At 42.8% G+C, this 21,740-nt stretch overlaps 1 protein-coding gene across 5 annotated transcripts in view; it reads left to right on the top strand.

Annotated features, from left to right (window-relative positions):
* mpp7a (MAGUK p55 scaffold protein 7a) overlaps nucleotides 1-21,740 on the top strand; it is a 180,955-nt gene that overhangs the window by 16,614 nt on the left and 142,601 nt on the right. For all 5 annotated transcript variants that reach the window (XM_061712949.1, XM_061712950.1, XM_061712951.1 and 2 more), the window contains exon 2: nucleotides 13,776-13,943. In XM_061712949.1, the coding sequence (XP_061568933.1) occupies nucleotides 13,907-13,943 (37 nt within the window). In that variant the 5' untranslated portion in view covers nucleotides 13,776-13,906. The remainder of the gene's footprint in view (nucleotides 1-13,775; nucleotides 13,944-21,740) is intronic.

Raw genomic sequence — 21,740 nt, forward strand, 5'->3', positions numbered from 1 at the left:
AGCGTTAGCTCATCCAGAGCCGTGTATGCCTTGGCCTCTCTTCAGCGTACGTGATTATCGGGGTGATGACAAGTGGCGTTAAGCCACTTGGAGAGGCTGCCGTAGACAATAGGGATTATTATTAGTGGGACAAAATGCCTCTCAGCTCAAGCAACCGATCGCCGCTTGAGAGATGTGACAGAGAGAGGAGGGAGCGAGAAGCTGAGGGGAAGCTGCAACCAATTACTTGAGTTACAGGAACAGTGAAAAGAAATCCTTCAAGTAGAGCCGAGTCCCGCGCATTAGTCACTCATTCATCGTCTGTGTGGTCGGGTTTCTAAATGATCCTTTTCAGCACACTGATGGACTTTTAGCGGCTGAAAGACTTGCGGTATTTAAATGAGGTGTGTCACAGTTAGTCTCAGGCACCACTCTTTGATAATCAATTAAGGCATTGTTCTTCAACCCTCCTCCACTTCATGCCTGTTCTCTCCTTCTTAGCAACCAGAAACCCATGGAAAAGTGGTGAAGGGAACCAAAAAAAAAAGGGGTCATCCGCGCCCGTGTTTCCAGCCAGCAGTCTAATATGTCCACATACAACAGAGCAGGTTGGAGGAATGTGTTAATTGCTGGATCTCGCAGAGAAATGAAAAATGAGGGGGCTCAGAAGGGTTGGGAGAGGTGGAGCATTTCAGAGTTTATGCCCCGGTTTATTGCGTGTTGCCTCACCTACAGGTGTTGTACTGAGCTATTTTTACCTCAGAGTTCCTTCTGTTGCTTTGCTGCTGGACTCCAGCTGAGTCGAGGTGCAGGAGAAAGATGTTGTTTTTAAGTTGAGGGACAAACCCTCAACGTTTTGAGGGATGTGGTTGCAAACTGAGGTTTGAGTGAGTGCAAATGTTGCAGTTGTTTCACAGGTTTAAATGGGATTAATGAGAATAATGAGGTGATATTCTGAAACATCAGTTTCAGAATATCCAGCAGTCCATCACAGGGCCTCTGTAACACACAAACTGAAGCATGACAAGAGTTATATATGCAACTATTCGGGAGAAAAAGACTAATATTGTAAAATTTGGTTCTTTTGGTGCCTCCCCTCCATGACAAGGTGCACTTATCTAAACCAAAATGCTGACAAAAGCCTTTTTTTTTTTTTTTTTTACTTTTTATTTAGTATTTTCAGCTTATACAACAAACAAACAAAAAATCAAACAGACAGAAACATGGGGGCTCCTATGTAGATGATGTTATGTCATGACAATGTCCAATCAGCTCAAGTGACCTGCTTAACTGATAGCGTCCTCTATTCCTCCAGTAAAGGCATACCATTTCACCCATTTCCTGTGGAAGATTGCTCCTTTGGACCTCAAACAGAAAGTCATCTTCTCCATTGCATATATTTCTCTAACTCTGTCCATCCATTGATTAAGACCTGGGGTCTCAGGTTTATACCAGTTCTTGGTGATTGTCTTTTTACAGGCCATTAGCAATATTTTGCACAGATACCAGTCTTCCTTCTTAATCACATCATCTGTCAAATCACAGAAATACAGAACTTTAACATCATTAGGAACCTTATATCCCAAAATCTTTCCCACAGCGATAAATATGTTTTCCCAGAAAATGTGGATTTTTGGACATAACCAGAAGATATGAGAGTGATCAGCGTTCAAGTTTCCACACTGACTCCAGCACTGTTCCTGTGATCGAGAAAATTTGCTCTTAATATTTGGTGTGACAAAGTAGCGGATCAAATTTTTCCAACCAAATATTCTCCACTTCTTTGAACTTGTGGATGAATGCTGTGCATTCCACATTGAATGCCAATCCTCCTGCGACATTTCTATGTTTAGTTCTTTCTCCCATTTTACTTTAATATATCCTGTGTTGTACCCGTTCTGTTTCTGAAGTCCCTGATATATTCTGGAAATAATTTTTTTACTCTACTTTTATTCGTCTGTCATAGTAGTCTCTTATTTGTAGGTATCTGAAAAATCCCTTATTTTCAAGTCCAAATTCCTTTTGTAATTCCCCAGACAAAAACCTTCTAAAGGACAGTTTTTTTTAAGTCAGCTGTTACATTGAACAATTGTTTATATTTTAGTGAATTGTTTAGATCGATTTATTTGTTGTAAAAAGCATTAATAGTCTATTATTTTACCCTTTTTTTTTCTCCTTTTCCAGTTCCAGTGTGAGCAGAAACACACAACTGTTTACTAAGTAAAGACCATCTGTTTTCAAGTGTTTTTCAAACGCTGTTTTTTACAGAACCTTCAGCTTGTTGACGTTTGGATCCTTTCTGGTTATAATTACTCGTAACAACTTGATTAAAACCAACTTACTGGACACGGTCTTGATGAAAGTTGCAATTAGCTTTAACTGTGCATTGTTCTGCAGTAGCTGTATGGAAGAGAATTAAAGGCCTCTTTTGTTTTCTCGTGACGATGATGAAGTATCTGCCACGCGACTATTTCCTGCGCACGCGTCCGTGTGCTGCCTGTGTCATTAGCCTCAGCGGGAGGCTCCTCTGTCCTGCACACATCTGGATACTCTGGAGGACTTGCTTCCTCACTCTTAAAGGTGGATTTACGTGGATGTGAGAGTAGGAAGCACAATGGCAGAACTCCTTGTAGCACCTTATAATGTAATAATTTCCTGAAAATGTAATAACGCCTCAAAATGTAACATAATTTGCACTTAACTCAATCGAAAATGTAATAAAACCCAATAATGTAACAACTTCACCAATAATGTAATAAAATATCCTGACTGATATTGTAATAACATTTTTACCAATAATGTAATACCTTATTGCGTTATTGGGAATTTATTACATGGTACTCAAAGTCTGCAATTTAACCCAATAGTCATTCTGTTGTTTGGACTGAAAATGAACATATATACTACATTATTTGTCAAGTATTACATTATCAGTTTTGGAAAGAAAAAAAAAAAGACCCACCTGAAAATTTAATAAATTCCCAATAATGTAATAATGTATTACATTATCGGTAAAAATGTTATTACAATATCAGTCAGGATATTTTATTACATTGTTGGTGAAGTTATTACATTATTGGATTTTATTATATTTTCGATTGAGTGAAGTGCAAATTTTATTACATTTTCAGGCATTATTATTATTATACTATAATTATTACATTATAGGGTGCTACACTCCTTTTATTCCTTTCTTTTTCTTTTTTTCGTAAACCATCTTCTTACTTTCTATTGCTAGATTTTGCACTATTTGTTGATCCAAATGAAGGGACTTGATGTTCTCGTGTGATAGAAGTTTATTTTGGCACCGTCATCTTCTTTGAAAGAGTAACAGCACCGTCTCAACTCTCACTCGAGTTACGGAAAGACGTGACTGGTTGTGGGACATCTGGTTTTGTGATTACACTGATTACAAACTGACAACATGTAAATCAGCTTATTTGTTGTTCTTTTCAGTTTGGAAACATTCCACCTTTCCTAATTTAAACTTTATTTATTTATATAGCACTTTTCATACAGGTAGAGTGCAACACAAAGTGCTTTACATTAATAAGTAAAAAGAAACAATCTCCCTTGACCCCCCCACTCTCCGTACCCTCATTCATACAAGTATGGCTGAGCTGATAGACCAGGTGAGGGAACACCATCCTATGGGAACCATCCACACCGAGAGCCGTCCAAGCCCACGACTATAATTTCTCAAATGAAGTTCTTATAGTTTCATATTTTTGACTCAAATTGTTCTAAAGTTGTAATGAAGATGGGAAGCTCTTCGGCAAGCTTCTTCTGAAATCTCTCCATTTCCTCTGAGGACAGGTCCCAGCTACCTGACTGTCAGGTCTGCGTTCCCTTCGCTCTCAGCCACAGAGCAGACACAGATTTGTACTTAATTAAATCATGCATACTTCACCCCACGTGGGGATTCCTCCTAAAGAGTTCACACAGAACATGGTTTAGGTACATTTTGAACACCATCCTGCCTCTGATTAACACGACAATGATTGAATTGAATTTTATTTCGAACATGAAACAGTAGTGAAAACAAAACAAAACAATAATAATCAATAATAAATATATATATATAAATGTAAATAAGAAAAAAAAAGACAAAAATATAAATAAAAACATGCATCCATCATAATTAACATGCTCGAAAAGGAGTAGGAAGAAGTAAAACTTATTAAATCCTACCCCCTAAACTCTTTCATTATAAACAAAATTAATGTAATTTCTATACAAAAAACAAAAGATATCTATATATACATATAACACACACACATACATATATACACATGCACCTTTGGATATGACATGTATATGTATGTATGTGTGTATATATATATATATATATATACACACACATACGTATGTATACACACACAAATGTTATATGAATATCAATAATAACACATCACACCTATATGCACTGATATAAATATACCCATTTATGAGTTAATATATCAGTATCAACAATATACAAAAAAGAAAAGAAAACAACTTGATAACGTTAAACACCAGTTCACGCTTTGTTCTCCTTCTCAGTCTGGTTTCCAACAAGTGTCAGGAGTCCGGCGGTGCTGACGGGGTCTGCCTGGGACTGTGTTGCTGTTCAGCAAACCCTTTTTCTTTCTTTAATAATGGCGGACTGACAGAGTGTGGGCAGTGCTTGGGATTTTTTTCCCCACGATGGGCAGCTGAGTGTTTGATTTACACCTGAGGCGTCTCCTGGAAGCCTAATGGGCCCCATAGCTCCAGTCACTGTGGCCCGCAGACAGACAAAGGTCCGAGATCAGAGCTTCCTTTTCAAAATGCTGTGACTCGTTTGTGCCACTGAATTCAAGGGTATACTAAATAGACCAAATACGGCCTGATTTAAAGGTGAAGATGAAGATGGGGATGTTGGGTAATTCTAGTTTGGCAGTTTAAAACTATAACAAGTCACAAAACCGCAGGAAGAATAAGCTAAAAAGAGAGAAAAGATGCGGTTAAAACATGGAGAGAAGGTCCCCTGGAATGGCAATCGGTGTTAACGGCAGGGGAGCTGGTTTTAGAGAATAATTTTACAGAAACAAACACATTTACTATGATCCAGGACAGGAAATTGCACATCGCTGTTACATCAAACTGCCATGTGATTCAATAAGCCGGAGTTATCGAAACGGCCTCAAAAGGGAAACCATCACTTTAATGTGAGATTGAACTTGTTCGAGATATTTCTGCCCCGGAGGACAGACAGCACCGTATTCCCAAAAAGCCCCGTCTCTGGAGATTAATGAAATAAAAATGCCTATTTTTGGACTGAAAGTTTGCCGTTACTTGATCTTTCCATAATATTGTACAAAACCATGTTCCTGCGTAACCCAGCTCATAGTTGTGAATCTTTCTGCTATGTTAAAACTAAAAACAAAGTGTATAAAATCGAGAGCATGAACCTGATTCCTTAGCATCCTTGTAAGTAATTCATCACTCGTCATCAGCCATGAAGATGTTATGTACAGGTATCAGGTGCTGCCTGTCTCAGGAGGGTCGGCCCGGCCCAGATGTTGCCTTGGCCTGACCTGTTTTGGAGCCTCAGCTCCAGACGTTTCATACAACTCCTCTCTGATAGTGTGACGGATGATTTTTGGCAGCAGAGATGAGAGAACGGTGTTATTTTTGGCTAAATTGGGCCAGACAGCATTAGCGTGCAGTTAGGTTTATGAGACAGGCGGACGGGAGCTTCTTCTCTCCGTTTTTTATTCCTTCTCATTATTCCCCTCATTTATTTCACAGCTCTCTCACTCCCCAGCTGCATCAATTATGCTATCTGTTAATGGGCCGGCTCCCACGGCCCGCCGTTAACTCGGCCCGTAAACACACGCGGCAGATGTGCAAACACGCAGGAACGACAGCGCAGAGCCCGTCGGTTACATCACTTTTCTTATCTGCTCTGTCTCCTCTGTCCATCCATCCGTCAGACCAGCTGTCTCCCTTCTTTTCTGATCTCTGCCAGCGCACTTCAGGTAGAGTGATTCACTCCAGTAATATCTGGCGAGGATGTGGGTTACCGAGCAACAATGGCATTTAGGAGCACTCTCAGATTAGTGAGGCTTATGTCTAGCTGCAGTCCTTCTAAGAGGTGCATGTCCGTTCACTACACAAATCACTCCTCTGAAAATCCATCATCTAATTAATGTCCGTTAAAGAGAGAGTGCACGTGCAATATTTTATAAATCCAACGCAGTTTGTAACTGCTGCTTTCAGCTGATGGCAGGTGGTTTTATGTGGCCGTTTCTCCCGGAGAACGACCACAGATCCGTCCATCCTGCCCTTTCTTTTTTGTCCTCCTGTCCCCATTCCAGGATGGTTATTATTCCCCGTTTAATGTCTAGGATCAGTGTAATTGGTCAAATTCCAAAGTTCAACCTTGTACTCGTGTATTGCGTGTGAAAAAGAGACAAAGGAATGCGTCAGCGCCGAGCGATGGTGACTGAGACTCCCCTCCTTGTTAATGGGTCACGGGGAGACAAAGAGCTGCTGTGTCTGCATGGGAACCAGAGAGCAGAGATGGAACCGGGACAAAGACGTGGACGAGGTGTCAACACAAGGAAGTTGTTCACTGCACAATGAAGCATGCGCCACAAATTCAATAAGTGACTGTTTTTCATTGTGGATGAATTGTTTTTGATAAGAAGCTTTTCTTAGTTATCACAAGTGCTCGGCAGGCCGGAGCTCAGGCGTGTTTCCTTCACGTCACCTTTCATATTTAACCGAGATTACATTGTGGGGGGCATGCACTGGCAGGCCGTAGATGAGATTACAGCTGCTGATTGCTGCCTCAGGACAGAGAAAAACACACACTTCCAGCGTAAAAAACACCCACGGATACGAGAGCAGCAGCGTAGACTTGTAAGAGCGTCTAATGTTCCACAAGCTCTTTATTCTGCAAAAAAACACAACAAAAAAAAGGCATCTGGAGTGGTTTAGTGAGCATGTTACGCCATCTAGTGGAACTTTTATGAACACATTTTGAAAACAAATGTTATTGGAGGTGCAAGATATCTGATGATTTATACGTTTTTGATTGATTGATATTGATTTATTTTGTACATGTAAAAGACAACAATTAAAAGAAAAGATAAGAAAACAAAAAAAACAACAAAACTAAGAATTTCATACTTTAACACTTTATATCTTAATTTACATGTGCAAAAAGGAGTAGAAAGAAGTGTAAACTTATTTAATCCTACCCCCATTCACTAATCATTTATAAGTATTTATAATGACTAACTATACTATAATTATACTCACACACTGTAGTCACACACTTACATATAAATACATACACATAGTTGAGTATTTTATATATATTTGTACACACATGCCCATATAAATATTTACATAAATATACTTTAATATACTTTACTTTACACCATACTATCTCTATATTAACTCCATCTGCTCTATATTTATATATATCTACATACACACATATACATATTCGTACACATATATACATACACATACACCCATACCCATAAGTAATGATGAAAAATAAGTAATTTATTAATAGTTAGATGTATTTAATTAATTCTAATCTATTAAAAATGACCTTGTTACAGCTGTATTGAGATAAACTGAAATAAGTTACTTGCTTGTTGCATGTTTGTCCTCTTCTGTCGTTTGATTTGACTAGAAATTGAATGAAATGAAAAGTCCTGCCTAACTGAAGTGACAGTACGCAGCCGTAAGGTCTGTTTGTAAACAGATGTGTGTGGAGAAAAAATACGGTAAAAGCTGTGAATGTTCTTTTCACTCTGATGGAAACGCCTCAGCCTGGCTCTTTTGTTTACGTTTGAGTTGCATTGTGAGGTGAAGAGGGTGGAGTGCTGCGAGCCCTGAGGCAGCAATGTGAAACTCGAGTTTCAGGTCTGTTCAGGTGAGCTGGGCCACCTGGCGGGTGAGGTGTCTTCCTGTATCAGAGCCTCTGCTCTGTGTGCATGTGGCGTGGCGTCTGCTGCCGCTGTGCTTATGTGGTAGAAGTCATTTGGTAAGTCCTGGCAGAGCTTTTTATGCCTCTTCTTTTCCTCGTTGTTCGTGATCTGCGTCAGCACCTGATCCGTCTCGCGCTCTTGCTTCAGCTTAAAGCACCGGTATGTGTCTCTCTGTGGCTTGTTATTGCTCGCTTCTTCACATTCGTCATTTTCTACATTTCCACTTGTCCGCTTATCCAGTTAATATTGAACCCAGAGATTAACTTGAAACCATATCCATGTAATTTGAGAGCATCTGCGGTATTTTGGTCTTAGGTTAGGCGAAGCTGACGGCCGACCTCGGAGACATTCATCGCAGCGCTGTGGCACACGCCACAGACTTGTATTCATTTTGATTTTCTTGGCGCGGCCCCGCTCCTGCTCTTCCACATGAGTGAACCCAGAGTGTTTGCAATACATCTTTCCATTTCACTTGTAAATGAGATGAATCTCCTTAATGCATTTTTTTAATACCGAAGCGCTGCAGCCAGTTGGACGCGGAAAGTGGAGAAAGACTTAAGATGTTTTAGGCCCTCTGTAAAAAAAAAAACAAAACAAAAGAAAAAAACCGTCTGACCTTAACTCAGATCTGTGTGTGTGTGTTACACACACATAAGCAGATGTATTTTATGTGGAAACCCTGAACTCTTATGAGCAACACGTGGCGAAGTGCTGGTTCTGTCTGAGCTGTCAAAAGAACGGCCCACCTGAGACCGACTACAGCTCACATTTCCCATTTCTCTGTTAACCTCTCGCTGTGGGTGAAGACATGCTTTTTTTTTGGTGATATGAACTCGTCTTTGACATGGGTTAATGATGTTCATCGATATTCCAGATCTGCTCCTCAGCTGCGTTGCATTCTTCTCTGGTGCGCGGCAGCCAGTTATTCCAGGAGCATCAGCTGTGCCAGGTACCGCCGGGTCTTAATTTAAGCAGCCCCAATCCCTCATAAAGCTAATGGCTATTAACGAGAAGGCAGAGCGCATGGCACACTCCAGAAAACACAGCCCTGTCCCGCCAGCGTCATGCACTTCAAGCCTAATCAGAATGGACGTGGTGACATTTTGGCAGCGCCGCATCCAAGCAGGAGAAAGACATTATTCAACAATGTGTTTTTCCACAGAAGAAACCAAAAAGGCACAGAGCTGCCTGTGCGGCGCTGGCATGAAGAGGATTTTTAAAATTTCTTCCCCCCTCCCCTCCTTTTTTTTTTTTTTTTTTCTAGAAATGTATTTCCATCTCAGAATGTCATATGGATGAACATTCCCCAGGACCACGGTTTAATACTCTGCAATTATGCACAGCCCATTGAAATGTAGTCTCACTGTGTGTAAATGAACGTTTGCTTTTACCACAGTTGGATACGCTGCAATTATACTCTTATGATTTTGTCATGTACGCTTGTGTGGATGCGGTTGTAACTTTATCTACTTCTGTCTGTCTGACTTTGCACTTTGCGGTCGCTACAAGCCAATAAGATGTAGAGTCGCTGAAATACAAATTGATTTTACATCCAATCTGTCTTTACAGCTGCCGTGTACCAACATGCGGATCCTCAGCTCACCAGCGAGGCTTCAAGTAAAATAAACATAGTTGTTCCATGAAAGGAACAACTTGATTATTCCCTTTTAAAGCTACATGGCTGTGCATCGACCCATCTCCTGTTTTTTCAGCTGCGTTTCTAAACATCAAATCTTGTTTTTGCACTGGGATGTTGTGCACTGTCTGTTACTATCTCTGAGGGAGGATATACAGGAAACAGAAAAGAACAAGATAACATATCCTTCAGCGTGCAACTGTTGTTTACATGCTGTTGACTGAACAACTGAGCAAGTCTGTGGCCTTAGTTGTTGCGCTTATATGTATTATAATACTAATCATAATGTGGTCACTGTCAGATTTGAGCACAGTGACATGAGAAAGGCAATATTTAATTTTCTATAAACACAAAAAGATTCAGAAGAGAGGGGAAAGACGTTTGAGTGTACAAGTCGCTGCAGATACGGCTTTGACATGAATCTGAAATGGATTAGGTTATTGGGAGATCGACTGAAATTTAGATTTCAGTAACATTTTAATCTGATTAGATGAAGGTGTTAGTATCAGAGAGGGATAAGGATATCTTTGTGCTAAGAAAATACTCCCTCTAAATGGGGACTCTCTTGAAATCAGCTGAGAGAAAAGGAGACGTTTCAGGGTGATCTGTGAGGTCTGAAGCAGACACAACGTGGCCAGTGGTGGGGGGGGGGGGGGGGGGGTGTAACAAAGGATGAAGATTGCTGCATATGTAAAGACTGGAGACGCTGAAAGTGACAGCACAGTATTTGGAACCTGAACAGGTATTACACGGCGAGCCAAACAGAGTTTCTCTCATTTCCCCGAAGGCCAGTTTAGATAAAATAGCCAGAAGCTGATTTGCAGATACCGAAGCTGGTGGATAACTTTGGAGCAAATTGGTCCTCTGAGCTGTAACCGGAGCAGGTGTAACAAGGGTGGTTTTGGTTAGGGGTCAGTCACCGCATGAGGATGATCAGTGCCGTTCATGGTGGCCCAGGAAAAACCGGACGCCATTAGGTGGCCTGCTTGACACTTGATGCTGGATCAACAGGGATGCTTGTGGAGGTTTAAGTGCTGGTTTATGGACAAGTTGACCCGTCTTATGTCCTGTTGTTGTGCTTCTCTCCAGGTCCAGATGGAAATGACATGATTGTTGAACCATTCCCACCAGTGAATCCTGAAAATGTATCAGCGCGTGGTGTGTTTATCTCCTTCTTTGTTTCCCTGATGAGGATCTTGTTGCCTCGTGGCTTTGAACATTGATTGTTCCACAGTCCTGTCCTTGGTTGGGAGGTGGGGAAGGAGCAAAAGTTGGAATGGTAAAACTGGTATGTAATTGTCTTTATGGACCAGACTTTCAGTTCAGTAACAGGCAGCTGGAAGGGTCTTGGAGGTTTTATTTGATTTTATTGTTTTACACGTGTTGATTCTGTTTTTCTCTTTATACTCGAAAAACACTGAACTGAGAGTCGGCCCCTGGTTGGCGGACTTGGTTTTCATAAAGAGAAGACTAGAGATTCAGCTGTCAACCTATCCAGCCATCCCCCAAAGTCATTTTCTTTATAAATACAGATGCGACTGAATCTTTTCAACCACACAAAAGGTGCCTCCTGTATTTGTTGGTGTGACTGCTCGGTGTAGTACTGCTGGCCGCCACTAGATGGCGGCAGAGCCATTTGTTGCTAGGCTTCATCAGAGCAAGGTGAAGAATTGCCTTATTACAGTTAATCTTATTTCATTGCTATACCACATGGCAAGGTGTCACTTTACCTCCCCAATGACCATCTGATATTGTGTGATCTGAACAGACATGGTCACAGCTTTGTGCGAGTGGAGAATCTTGTCTGTTACGAGCCTTTCGGGCCTTGTTAAAAGTCCCAGGTGTTTCTGGCTGTGCAACATGCTTCCTGGCCTTCCCAACACTCCCCACAAGGAAAGATGAATCCTTCCTGAGACAGGGGATTGTGGTCATTGTGTTTTAGATGCATGCAAAAGTTGATCAGGTGATATCACAGCAGCAGTGTACCTCGACACTCTTCGTGCCCTCTGTCCCATGTCTTTCCTGAGGTCTGTCATTCCAATCACAAAGTTTATGACAAAACCTTGCAGAGCCCTCTCTGTGAAACACTGAACTGATTTAACATGGGTCAGTGGTCTTGGCGTGAGCTCAGTGGCTGTTAGGTTTGGTCCCCTGTTCGAATCGGCCTGCTGGAGAGATTTTGTGGTCAAAGCTTGAGGCGCCGCTGCCCTTCTCTGCTGATCCCCTTAACCTATTTTATTGACGTATACAAGGGTTTGAACAGAAATGAACTCCAATTTCATCAGGGTTTTCGTTTGCACTTTCGTCTCGTGCAAAACTCATGCAAAGGACCGAGAAAACTGGCCTACAAACCGATACTGGCATATGAGAGGAGCAGGATTTTGAATTTGTCTCCAAGAGCTGCTCATGTTGGAAAATCGATTCTCACTTAAGTGCTGTTTGATGGATGCACCATATTTTGTACATCTTTATCCAGAGGAAAAATATTCATTTTCTGATATTCCTTCAATAATCTGTTCACTTGCTCACTCCAGCATCTTCCGGACTGTACTGAATAGATGTCTTTACCAAAAGGGTCCACCTGGGGTCCTTTAGGTCCTGAGGTAATATCACAGTGCACTATGTCAGACAGGCGTGGTACCTTTTTTTTTTTTTTTTTTTTGCAACGTGGGTTGCCGTCTTGCTTAGTTTAAAGCCTCCGCATGTGTTTGTACACATTCTGGGCAAAACACCAGGAAACTTCTGTACAGCTGTCACTGTGGGGGATGAGTGGGACGTTCTTTACAGAAAAATACATTTGTGGAGAGTTTCCACAGATCCACCTGTGGGACGAGAAGTTGCTAACCTTCAAATGTGTGGCGGACACCGCTGAATCGGCCAGTGCAGCTGGAGGGTTGAGTGGTTCTGTGTCAGCTACTGCACTCAGGGTGCAGCCATGGCTGGTTTTTATAACACCTGTCATCATGGGAGGGAGTCTATGTCACTCCTCATGTTTACATATTGTTCCAGTGAAGTGAATCGCTAAGTGGACCCTACAAGCCTTAAGTTTGATTGGGGTAGTGGACGGGGGGACTAATCATATAAAATGCTTTTTTGGACCGCATATTGTTTAAAAAAGTGTTTTTTGGCCGGTGTTTGAGCTGGTTGCATGACTGCAGACTTGCTCAGGGACATCCAGAGAATTCCTTGAATAACACAAACTCAAAAACACATTAATGGCTGAGGCTCAAGTTGTTTTTCCATGTCACAGGCCACACAGGTCTGGAGCAGTTGAGGGTTTTTGTGGACTGTTTTTAAGTCTCTTGGATAGGCAAACTTCAAGATGAAGTGTCCATTTTTGATGTCTGAAAGCTGACTTATAACAATCCCAAATCAGAGACGGGGACGTTGATAGGGGAGTGCTCCATGTTTAGTGATTCAAGGAAGCTCGAGCCGTTTTTTCCCCAACTCTCCCATGTTTAAGAACTGACATCTATCACCAAATATAACTGTATAGATGAGGCGTTAGTTTAAAAAAGCTTCTCTCAAGTATTGCAATTTAGGACTTCATCCACAAATGCATGTCAAAACATTGCCGTGGGGAGCAGAGGCCGTGTCTCAACCCTTTCTAGAGGTAGCTCTGATGGACCATCGCACGGTGGATGGATGAATGTGTGTCTGCACACTTCTGCTGCTGTGAGAGACTTCAATGATCCAGGGCCTTTAGCCGTCTTGGTGTTGTATATCACTTGTCTTCCTGAGCCTCTAACTTTCCAGCTGAACTTTATTCGCAGTGTGTTGCCTGTCCATACCTGTTAGATTTTTCACACTTTTTTTTTTTGTATTTGCTTACTTACTTTCCCCTCGGTGGATAAAGTTCCCCTTTGTTTCTTTATACCTCCTGAATCCATGCATGTCCAAGTGTGTGTGTGCACCAAGCAAGGTGTGCTTGGCTCGTGCACAAAGCAGGATGTTAAGCAGATTTTTTTGGGGGAAAAAAAGAAAGTGCTGGGTCAACAGTGAACTTGCTCAGTGAGGTATTCACTGTCAATCGTTGGCTCACCTACAAACAAATGCCTGCGTTTGCAGGTATGTTAGATATCCATATCCATGGTAACCGATTTCCACGCAATCCCATCCCGGACATGTACAGTATGAAGCCATACTGCCACTTGACGAGTAAGCTCTACAATCTTGTTCTCCTGCAGGGTTCCATGGCATAAAGCCCATTCTCAGATCCGGCTGGTTCCTGGGGATTTCTGCTGAGGAGCTCTCACTCTGACGTGCCGCTGCCATTTTCCACAGCCTGCAGGGAACCAGGAAGCAGTCGGCAGGAGCCATGCCTGCCCTGGCCACCGGAGCCGGCCACGAGCCAGGTACGGTACCTTTCGGTGAGGAACGCATCCACAGTTCCCAGCAAACGCCTCTCTCCCAGTCAGATTTACTTCAGAAATGCTGGTCCTCCTGAAGACATCACAAAAAGCACTTTGCTTGAAGGTTTCAGATTGTGTACTTGTGATAGACATAACAAACATACCAAAATGAACGAAAGCACCTCACATGACCCCTAGTGAATGAAAATGAATCCATCTTTGTTTACGTTTCAGCATAACCCGCTGGTGTGCCTACTCCTTAAGTGGTGCGTAAATGTAATTTCAAGGTTGAAAATAATTACCCTTAACTTGCCCGAGGCTGCCTATTCTTGATTTGAGTGGACCAGCCTTGTGTAGTCGGAAAATAAACTCAAGTCTAATTTCACCTTGTTTGGTGCCCAGCAGAATGAAAAGCATACTCCTGCAGATTTATGGTTTAACAAGACAACCGAAAATGATGTTCAGATACTGGAGGCACTCTCCATCTCCTCCACGGAGGAGCGCGTGCACGTGCGTGGATGCTGAAAGTGGAGATTTCACTTGTTTTTTGGCTTTGCGGTATTCATAATTTTGTTACTTCATTAGGACTGTCAGCCATGCTACACTACACTCCCTCTACCTTCACTCCTTCATCCAGAGCTACACTCCCTTTACCTTCACTCCTTCATCCAGAGCTACTCTCCCTCTACCTTCACTCCTTCATCCAGAGCTACTCTCCCTCTACCTTCACTCCTTCATCCAGAGCTACACTACCTTTAACCTTCACTCCTTCATCCAGAGCTACACTCCCTCTACCCTCACTCCTTCATCCAGAGCTACTCTCCCTCTACCTTCACTCCTTCATCCAGAGCTATTCCCCCTCTACCTTCACTCCTTCATCCAGAGCTACACTCCCTCTACCTTCACTCCTTCATCCAGAGCTACACTCCCTCTACCCTCACTCCTTCATCCAGAGCTACTCTCCCTCTACCTTCACTCCTTCATCCAGAGCTACACTCCCTCTACCTTCACTCCTTCATCCAAAGCTACTCCCTCTACCTTCACTCCTTCATCCAGAGCTACACTCCCTCTACCTTCACTCCTTCATCCAGAGATACACTCTCTCTACCTTCACTCCTTCATCCAGAGCTACGCTCCCTCTACCTTCACTCCTTCATCCAAAGCTACTCCCTCTAGCTTCACTCCTTCATCCAGAGCTACTCTCCCTCTACCTTCACTCCTTCATCCAGGCCTACACTCCCTCTACCTTCACTCCTTCATCCAGAGCTACACTCCCTCTACCTTCACTCCTTCATCCAGAGCTACACTCCCTCTACCTTCACTCCTTCATCTAGAGCTACTCTCCCTCTACCTTCACTCCTTCATCCAGAGCGTGTGATGTTAGGGCTTGTCCCAATACCCCCCCTACCCATAGTTTTCATCCCTACCCCTAAATTTTGCGCGTTCCCATGAGGGTAGTGGTGTCCCAATTCCTCTTTCCACCTAGGGGTAGTGACGAAAAATAGTGTAGTGGCTATGAATCTGTCCCTACGGATCGAGGGTTTTGCGATGCTGACTAGCTGATCTAGGGACAAGAAAATTTCCCAGAATGCTTTTCGTCGTCATTTGCGGACTGAATAAAAAAAAACAACATGGCGGACATTTCTTATTTTTTAGTGAATAAAATCAATATTTTGAGTTAGTTTCTGAATAAAAATGCGTTTTGATTTCATAATATTCACTCAGTGAATGTACATAATCACTTTTTTGCCCGTTTTTGCAACCTCGCCAGAATAAAGGCTGATTTATGGTCCTGCGTTACACCAATGCAGAGCCTACGGCGTAGGTTACGCGGCGACGCGCGCCGTACGCCGTACCCTACGCCGTAGGCTCTGCGACGATTTAACGCGCAACCATAAATCAGCTCCCGAATCCGGCAGGCAGGCAGAAATCCCGAAATCTTCTGAGCAAATTTCTTAACAGGCGTAGCTACAACTGTTAGATTTCATCTGTTAAACCAACATTTATCTTCCTACATGATTTATTTCAGCCAGTGGTAATTCTCCACAGAGCTGCAGGTTTCTCCCCGGGACGACGGCGCAGCGCGATCACGTGTGTACTCCGGAGCCTGCTGCGCCCCGGTCTCATCATCGCCGAAAACATCGGGTCAAATTTCTTAACAGGTGTTATTTGGATAAACTGAGTACAGGTTGGGGATCTTAACGGTTACTTTTACGCCTGAAAAAATATTAAAACTTAATAAAGTGCCATATTAACAGCGCTACAGCTGAAATTAAAACAGCTTTTGGCTCTCAGCTTCCTGATTAGGGGTAGGGATGAAAACAAGGGGTAAGGGGAGTATTGGGACAGACCCCTGGGAAGATTTCAAGTGCCCTAAAATCTGTCCCTTCTTTTTTAGGGGTAGTGAAGAAAAGAAGGGCTAGTGAAAGAAATTAGGGCTAGTGAAAGAAAGTAGGGGGAGTATTGGGATTGGGCCTTAGACTGAGGATGGTGTGGGGCTTGTCATCGCTGATGCAGCTGCCAGAGCAGCACCTCTTCCCTTCAGAAAACCCTTCTCTTCTCAGTTCCATCTTAATGACCAGTAACATCCAAACCCCAGCCACACGGGCGCAGCACAGCAGAAAGGGACCAGAGCAGGGCAGACAGCAGGTTCTGCTCTGATGGATAAAGAGCGTGTGCGTTACCGCATACAGACCTTTAACAGAGTCACCAAAGCCCCCGTCGTTGTGGAAATTTGTGCCGGCAGAGTAGAAAGCCAGACCTTCGATTACGATTACAGTCATTTTGGGCAATTACCGGCAAGGACTCGGGTTTCCAAATAAAACACGTGAAGACTCCTCCAGCCCATCTCCTCCGGTTCCCCCTTGATGGTCCCATGAAGCCGTGTGCGCAGGTGAATCATGATGGCGCGTCGCTGATCTCCAAGCCCGGTGAAGTCACAGATATTTGCGGCCGGGCTGGCACCGGGACCGTGTTACAGTTTGTGCAGAATGACTGGTAATATTACACTAAATATCATCACGGGGCTTTGTTTTAATGATGGAAAATTTCTAGTATTTATGTTGCTCAGCACGAGGCAAACATTAATCTCCTTTTTCTTTTTCTGGACTTAGCACTTGACACCTCAGATTAAATCCGCAGTAAGGGAAAAAAAAGTGTTGAAACAATGAAGGAGTAATTGCTGAACGAATAACATCATCCTTTTTACTTTGGCTTCTTAGTTTTTACATGTTTTTTTTTACTGATTGTAGTTAAAGCTGGAAAATGAATGGCCTTCAGTATAATATTTGACTTCTTTATTTTGATAGCGTGATGTAATTGAATGTTGTCCCAGACTCCCTTTTAAGATTGTATTACTGTGAAGTAAGACTTTTTTTTAGCTGAAAGAAGCGTTCAGTGACCTCATAGGCTTGAAAGAATTACCGCTCATTAATCTCGTTAGTTTGATCATCTCTAAGTGAGATGAAGTAAGAGTTACAGCAGAGCAGAGCGAGATGGCAGTCTCCGGTGCAGTTACACAACAAAAACTCTGATTAAACAGTGTTTTAAAGAGTTATAGACAGCTTAGCTTTGATTGCAGTGAACATGACTATTGATGCTATCAGTGCTCACAAAAACGCTGCAGTCAGAATGATTTGGCTTTCTACAAAGAAGGCAATAAACGTAGAAATAAACAGCAACATATGAAGGGAAGGAGATTAGACGTCAAATTACATGATTGTCTGCATCAGGACAAGAAAAGGAAGAGGAAAACCAATCAACCTGCAGATCACACGATAGAAATGTTGAGAAGAAAGAAAAGAAAATGGATGAAATGAGGATTTAAGTTTGTGTGTGATCACATAGGTGCACAAATGTCGATGTTTAGTCAAAAGACAGTTTCTGAGTTGATCCCAAATCTACCTAGTACCATTATTAATCACACTTTTTTAACGTATCTGAAGCGGGAGGGAAGTGGAGGGTTTTTGTGGACTGTGTTTAAACTTAAATTAGTTTCAGACTGTGATTTTCAGAGTTGGATGATTCCATGTCTGTTGAAGTTGAGATAATGTGATAAATCCCTGACATGGGGGTCACTCAGTGTTCGATCTGACAGGAATTTGGCCTCTAAAGCCATATTTTATCAATAAATACCATTAATGTAAGACATGGTGTAGCACATGATGGTAGCGGAGGTCGTCTGTCCCCCGACGAGGATTAACGGTAGTTAAAGTAGCTGCCTGCTAGACAGTGTTATGTGACCTCACCGGATGTCTTAGATGTAGCATCAGTAGAGAGTCCTTTATGGCTCCATATATTTGGTTTGTTTACATCTGTCAGCCATCAGTATGCTGCTCATCTCTGCACTGGCTTCCAGTTGCAGCATCAAGTTCAAAGCTCTGCTTCTGGCTAACAATTACCCAAATGGCTCCTGCCTACCTTCACTCCTTCATCCAGAGCTACTCTCCCTCTACCTTCACTCCTTCATCCAGAGATAGGGCCGAGATATACTTGCTGTTGGTGCTTGCGTTCGAGTGCACCACCAACCGCAACGCCGCTCGCGTAGTACACGAGGAGAGCCGGTGGTACCGGCAGTGACCGATAGGGGGCAGTGAGCAGCGAAACAGTTGGAAAAGTGATTAAATATTTAGTAGTAGCGGTAGCAGCAGTAGCAGATTAGAACAACAAACAAGTTAACATGACACCATTGGATGATGTAGGAGATTATAACATTGCTTTGGTTGCATCTCGGCAAAGGAAACGGCGCCAGCGACCTCCGTCGTCATTTGTGGCCACCTGGTATCAGACCGGGACCAGCGCCACTCGCAGCCACAGCGACAACTGCAGGTCGCGTACGCGTTCAGTGTCGTTTTGAGAATGTGCACATCGACGCGTCAAATGAACACAGGATACGCGTGGCGGCCATGATGCGTACGTGGTCTGAACAGCAAGTATATCTCAGGTCTTACACTCCCTCTACCTTCACTCCTTCATCCAGAGCTACACTCCCTCCCTCGCTTTGGATAAAAGCGTCTGCTAAATGACAGTAGTAGTAGTAGTAGTAGTAGTAGTAGTAGTGGTAGTAGTAGTAGTAGTAGTGGTGGTAGTATTAGTATTTGGACACATTAGCAAGCGTCTTTGAGTTGTTCACACATAAAGACCTAGTGCTGATTTGCCACCACTTGCCGGATCAGAGAGCTTTTCAACTGGAGACTGGGCTTATAATCATCTAGTCTGAAAGAGCTCATACATCCAGAACATTCATTTACAGAATTTGATTCAGAATGACTTTTCCTGGAGTAATTATCTCAAACACTAACAATAACTCGCCCATATGTGCTGGCTCTGCCATCTGCAGACTCTCCAAAGCACGGCCTCGTCTCACACACTCTGGGATGATGAAGCACTGCACTGAGGCTTTTAACATAATGGTGAAAATATTATCATTATTATAATTATTCTTTAATAGCAGGTCTCACGTTTCATTGCTGTGGATGGGCGGGAGACTGTTTATACGAGGGTCTAAGTGTAAAATTCATTAAAATGCTCATTATTGGAGTATTTGGAGAGCAAACATCCTCCGCAGACGAATGGAGGGCACATGTAAGATCATACCATCTCTCTATTTCACTTTTCTTTTACTCTCTCCGTCTCAGCCCAGACAAACGGGTCTCTGTGTAAATTAGTCGAATACATGAAACCAAATAGTAAGAAAATAAACATGAAAAACAATAAAATGTTGGAAAGCTGGCTTTAAGGTGAAGCCGTGGGGAGTGCTGGAGGGGCTGTGCCGGTGATTGGGTTACCTTGTGGGTTACTGTGTGATTCTGGGTTGCAGAAATGCCCGCAATGTTGATTGTTGGAGTACCTTTTGCCCTTTTGTACATGGAAGCAATGTCAGGAACCAGCAGCATGTCCTCTTCACTTTACCGGAGTAAAAATAGCAGCAACCCCGGAGGCAACGACGACCACCACCCGGGACGCCTGGGCTGTATCTGTGCAACAGGACATACTGTACATATATGGGGCAGAAGGGAGCAGTAGGCTGTGCTGTACATTATACCAAGAGGGAAACCAGAAGATCCTACACAACCCTAAATCACACAAATTAGCACAATATGGAAAGTTGTCCCAAAGAAATTTGAAAACTGGAAAAAATCAACCCACAGTGATTTTATTACATTTACCTTTTATTTTCTTTGCAGACCTTAAAGCCTGAATTATGGTTCTGCGTTAAACCAATGCAGAGCCTACGCCGTTGCCGTGACGCCGTTGTGGTGCAATACCCCCCCAGAGCACTAGTTAATACTTTTTTGTTTAGCTTCCGTTTTTTCTGGTCACAGTGAATCAAAGAGATAAGGACAACTATTGTGCAAAAAACCAAAACAACCCAAAAAAGAAATAATCACACATACACGAAGAAAAGAGCGCTGAAAGTTCACTTCACGAACCGGAACCGGAAATGCGTTGCTACCCTGCAAACCAATCACAGCCCTCTCGGTCTGCGTTGGGTCTGCGTCGCCTCGATGCGTAGTTACCGTATTTTCCGCACTATAAGGCGCACCTAAAAGCCTTACATTTTTTCAAAAGCTGACCATGCGCCTTATAGCCCGGTGCCAATGTCAAGATCACAATAATCTTCCAATTTAGAACTAAAATATTAAAGAACTAACACAAATAAAATACAAAATACATTAAATACTTTTTTTTTTTTTGTAATTTATTTTCCCAAGCCACTCGGAGCCGCAGTATAAGGATGGACCCTTGGTCTAATGCACAGGTGTCAAAGTGAATCCCAGAAGGGCCGGTGTCCTGCATTTAGATGTTTTAGATGTTTCCCTGCTTTAACACACAAACAAATCATCGTCACCAGCTTGTCATCAAAGTCTGGATAGTTCTGTTGATGACACAGTCACTTGTATCATGGTGCAATGAACCAGAGAAACATCTAAAACCTGCAGGGACACCGGCCCTCGAGGACTGGAGTCCGACACCCCTGGTAAAGGCTGATTTATGGTTCCGCGTTACACCGACGCAGAACCTACGGCGTAGGTTACGCGGCGACGCGCACCATACGCTGAACCCACGGCGTAGGCTCTGCGTCGATTTAACGCGGAACCATAAATCAGGCTTAACACGGAGCTGTTTAGAGCCTCTTTTGTTCTAATCACCGGAGGACAACTGCTAAGAAGACCCGCGGCCACTGACTGGACTTAAGATAAGGGGACACTGCTGCTTGCATGCCTTTATTTTTATGATTGTTTGCTGTGGTTCGCCCTGCTGCTTTTCCGTGCATGCTTCGCCTGCCGCTCCCGGCTTAACTCTCCGACGCCGCTGTGAGCGTATGGCTGGGTTGGAGGAGGTTTGGAGGAGGAGCGGAGCAATGATTGACAGGAAAGGGGGAAAAGGAAGCGTTTTTCACGGCGCAAAAAAACACTGTCATGAAAAGCCAGGAATGGAGTACTAGAGTGAAGTTTTTCTTGATACACTCTTTTAGACACATTTGAGGGATGTTGGCCAAGACTTTTAATAGTGTTAAAAGCATGTTAAAAATGATGTCACAATACCTTTAAGAGCTGAAGGTGTGTTGTTTTTTTTCTCATGGACTTAATTTCTCTCGTTATTGCACTATACATTAATTTTTGCATTTCAGGCCTGCAACACATTCAACTGTGACACCAAAGGTTTTATCACTTTATACCACAGAGTAATGCAAAGCTAAGTATTTTTCTCCCCTTCTTCCTGGACACTTCTTAAGGTGTGTAACAGGTAGGATAGTCACCCCCACATTTTATTGTTTTAAAAAAATCTAAAAAAAAA

Source organism: Cololabis saira, chromosome 22 (genome assembly GCF_033807715.1).
Source record: "Cololabis saira isolate AMF1-May2022 chromosome 22, fColSai1.1, whole genome shotgun sequence".
NCBI classification, from domain to species: Eukaryota; Metazoa; Chordata; class Actinopteri; order Beloniformes; family Belonidae; genus Cololabis; species Cololabis saira.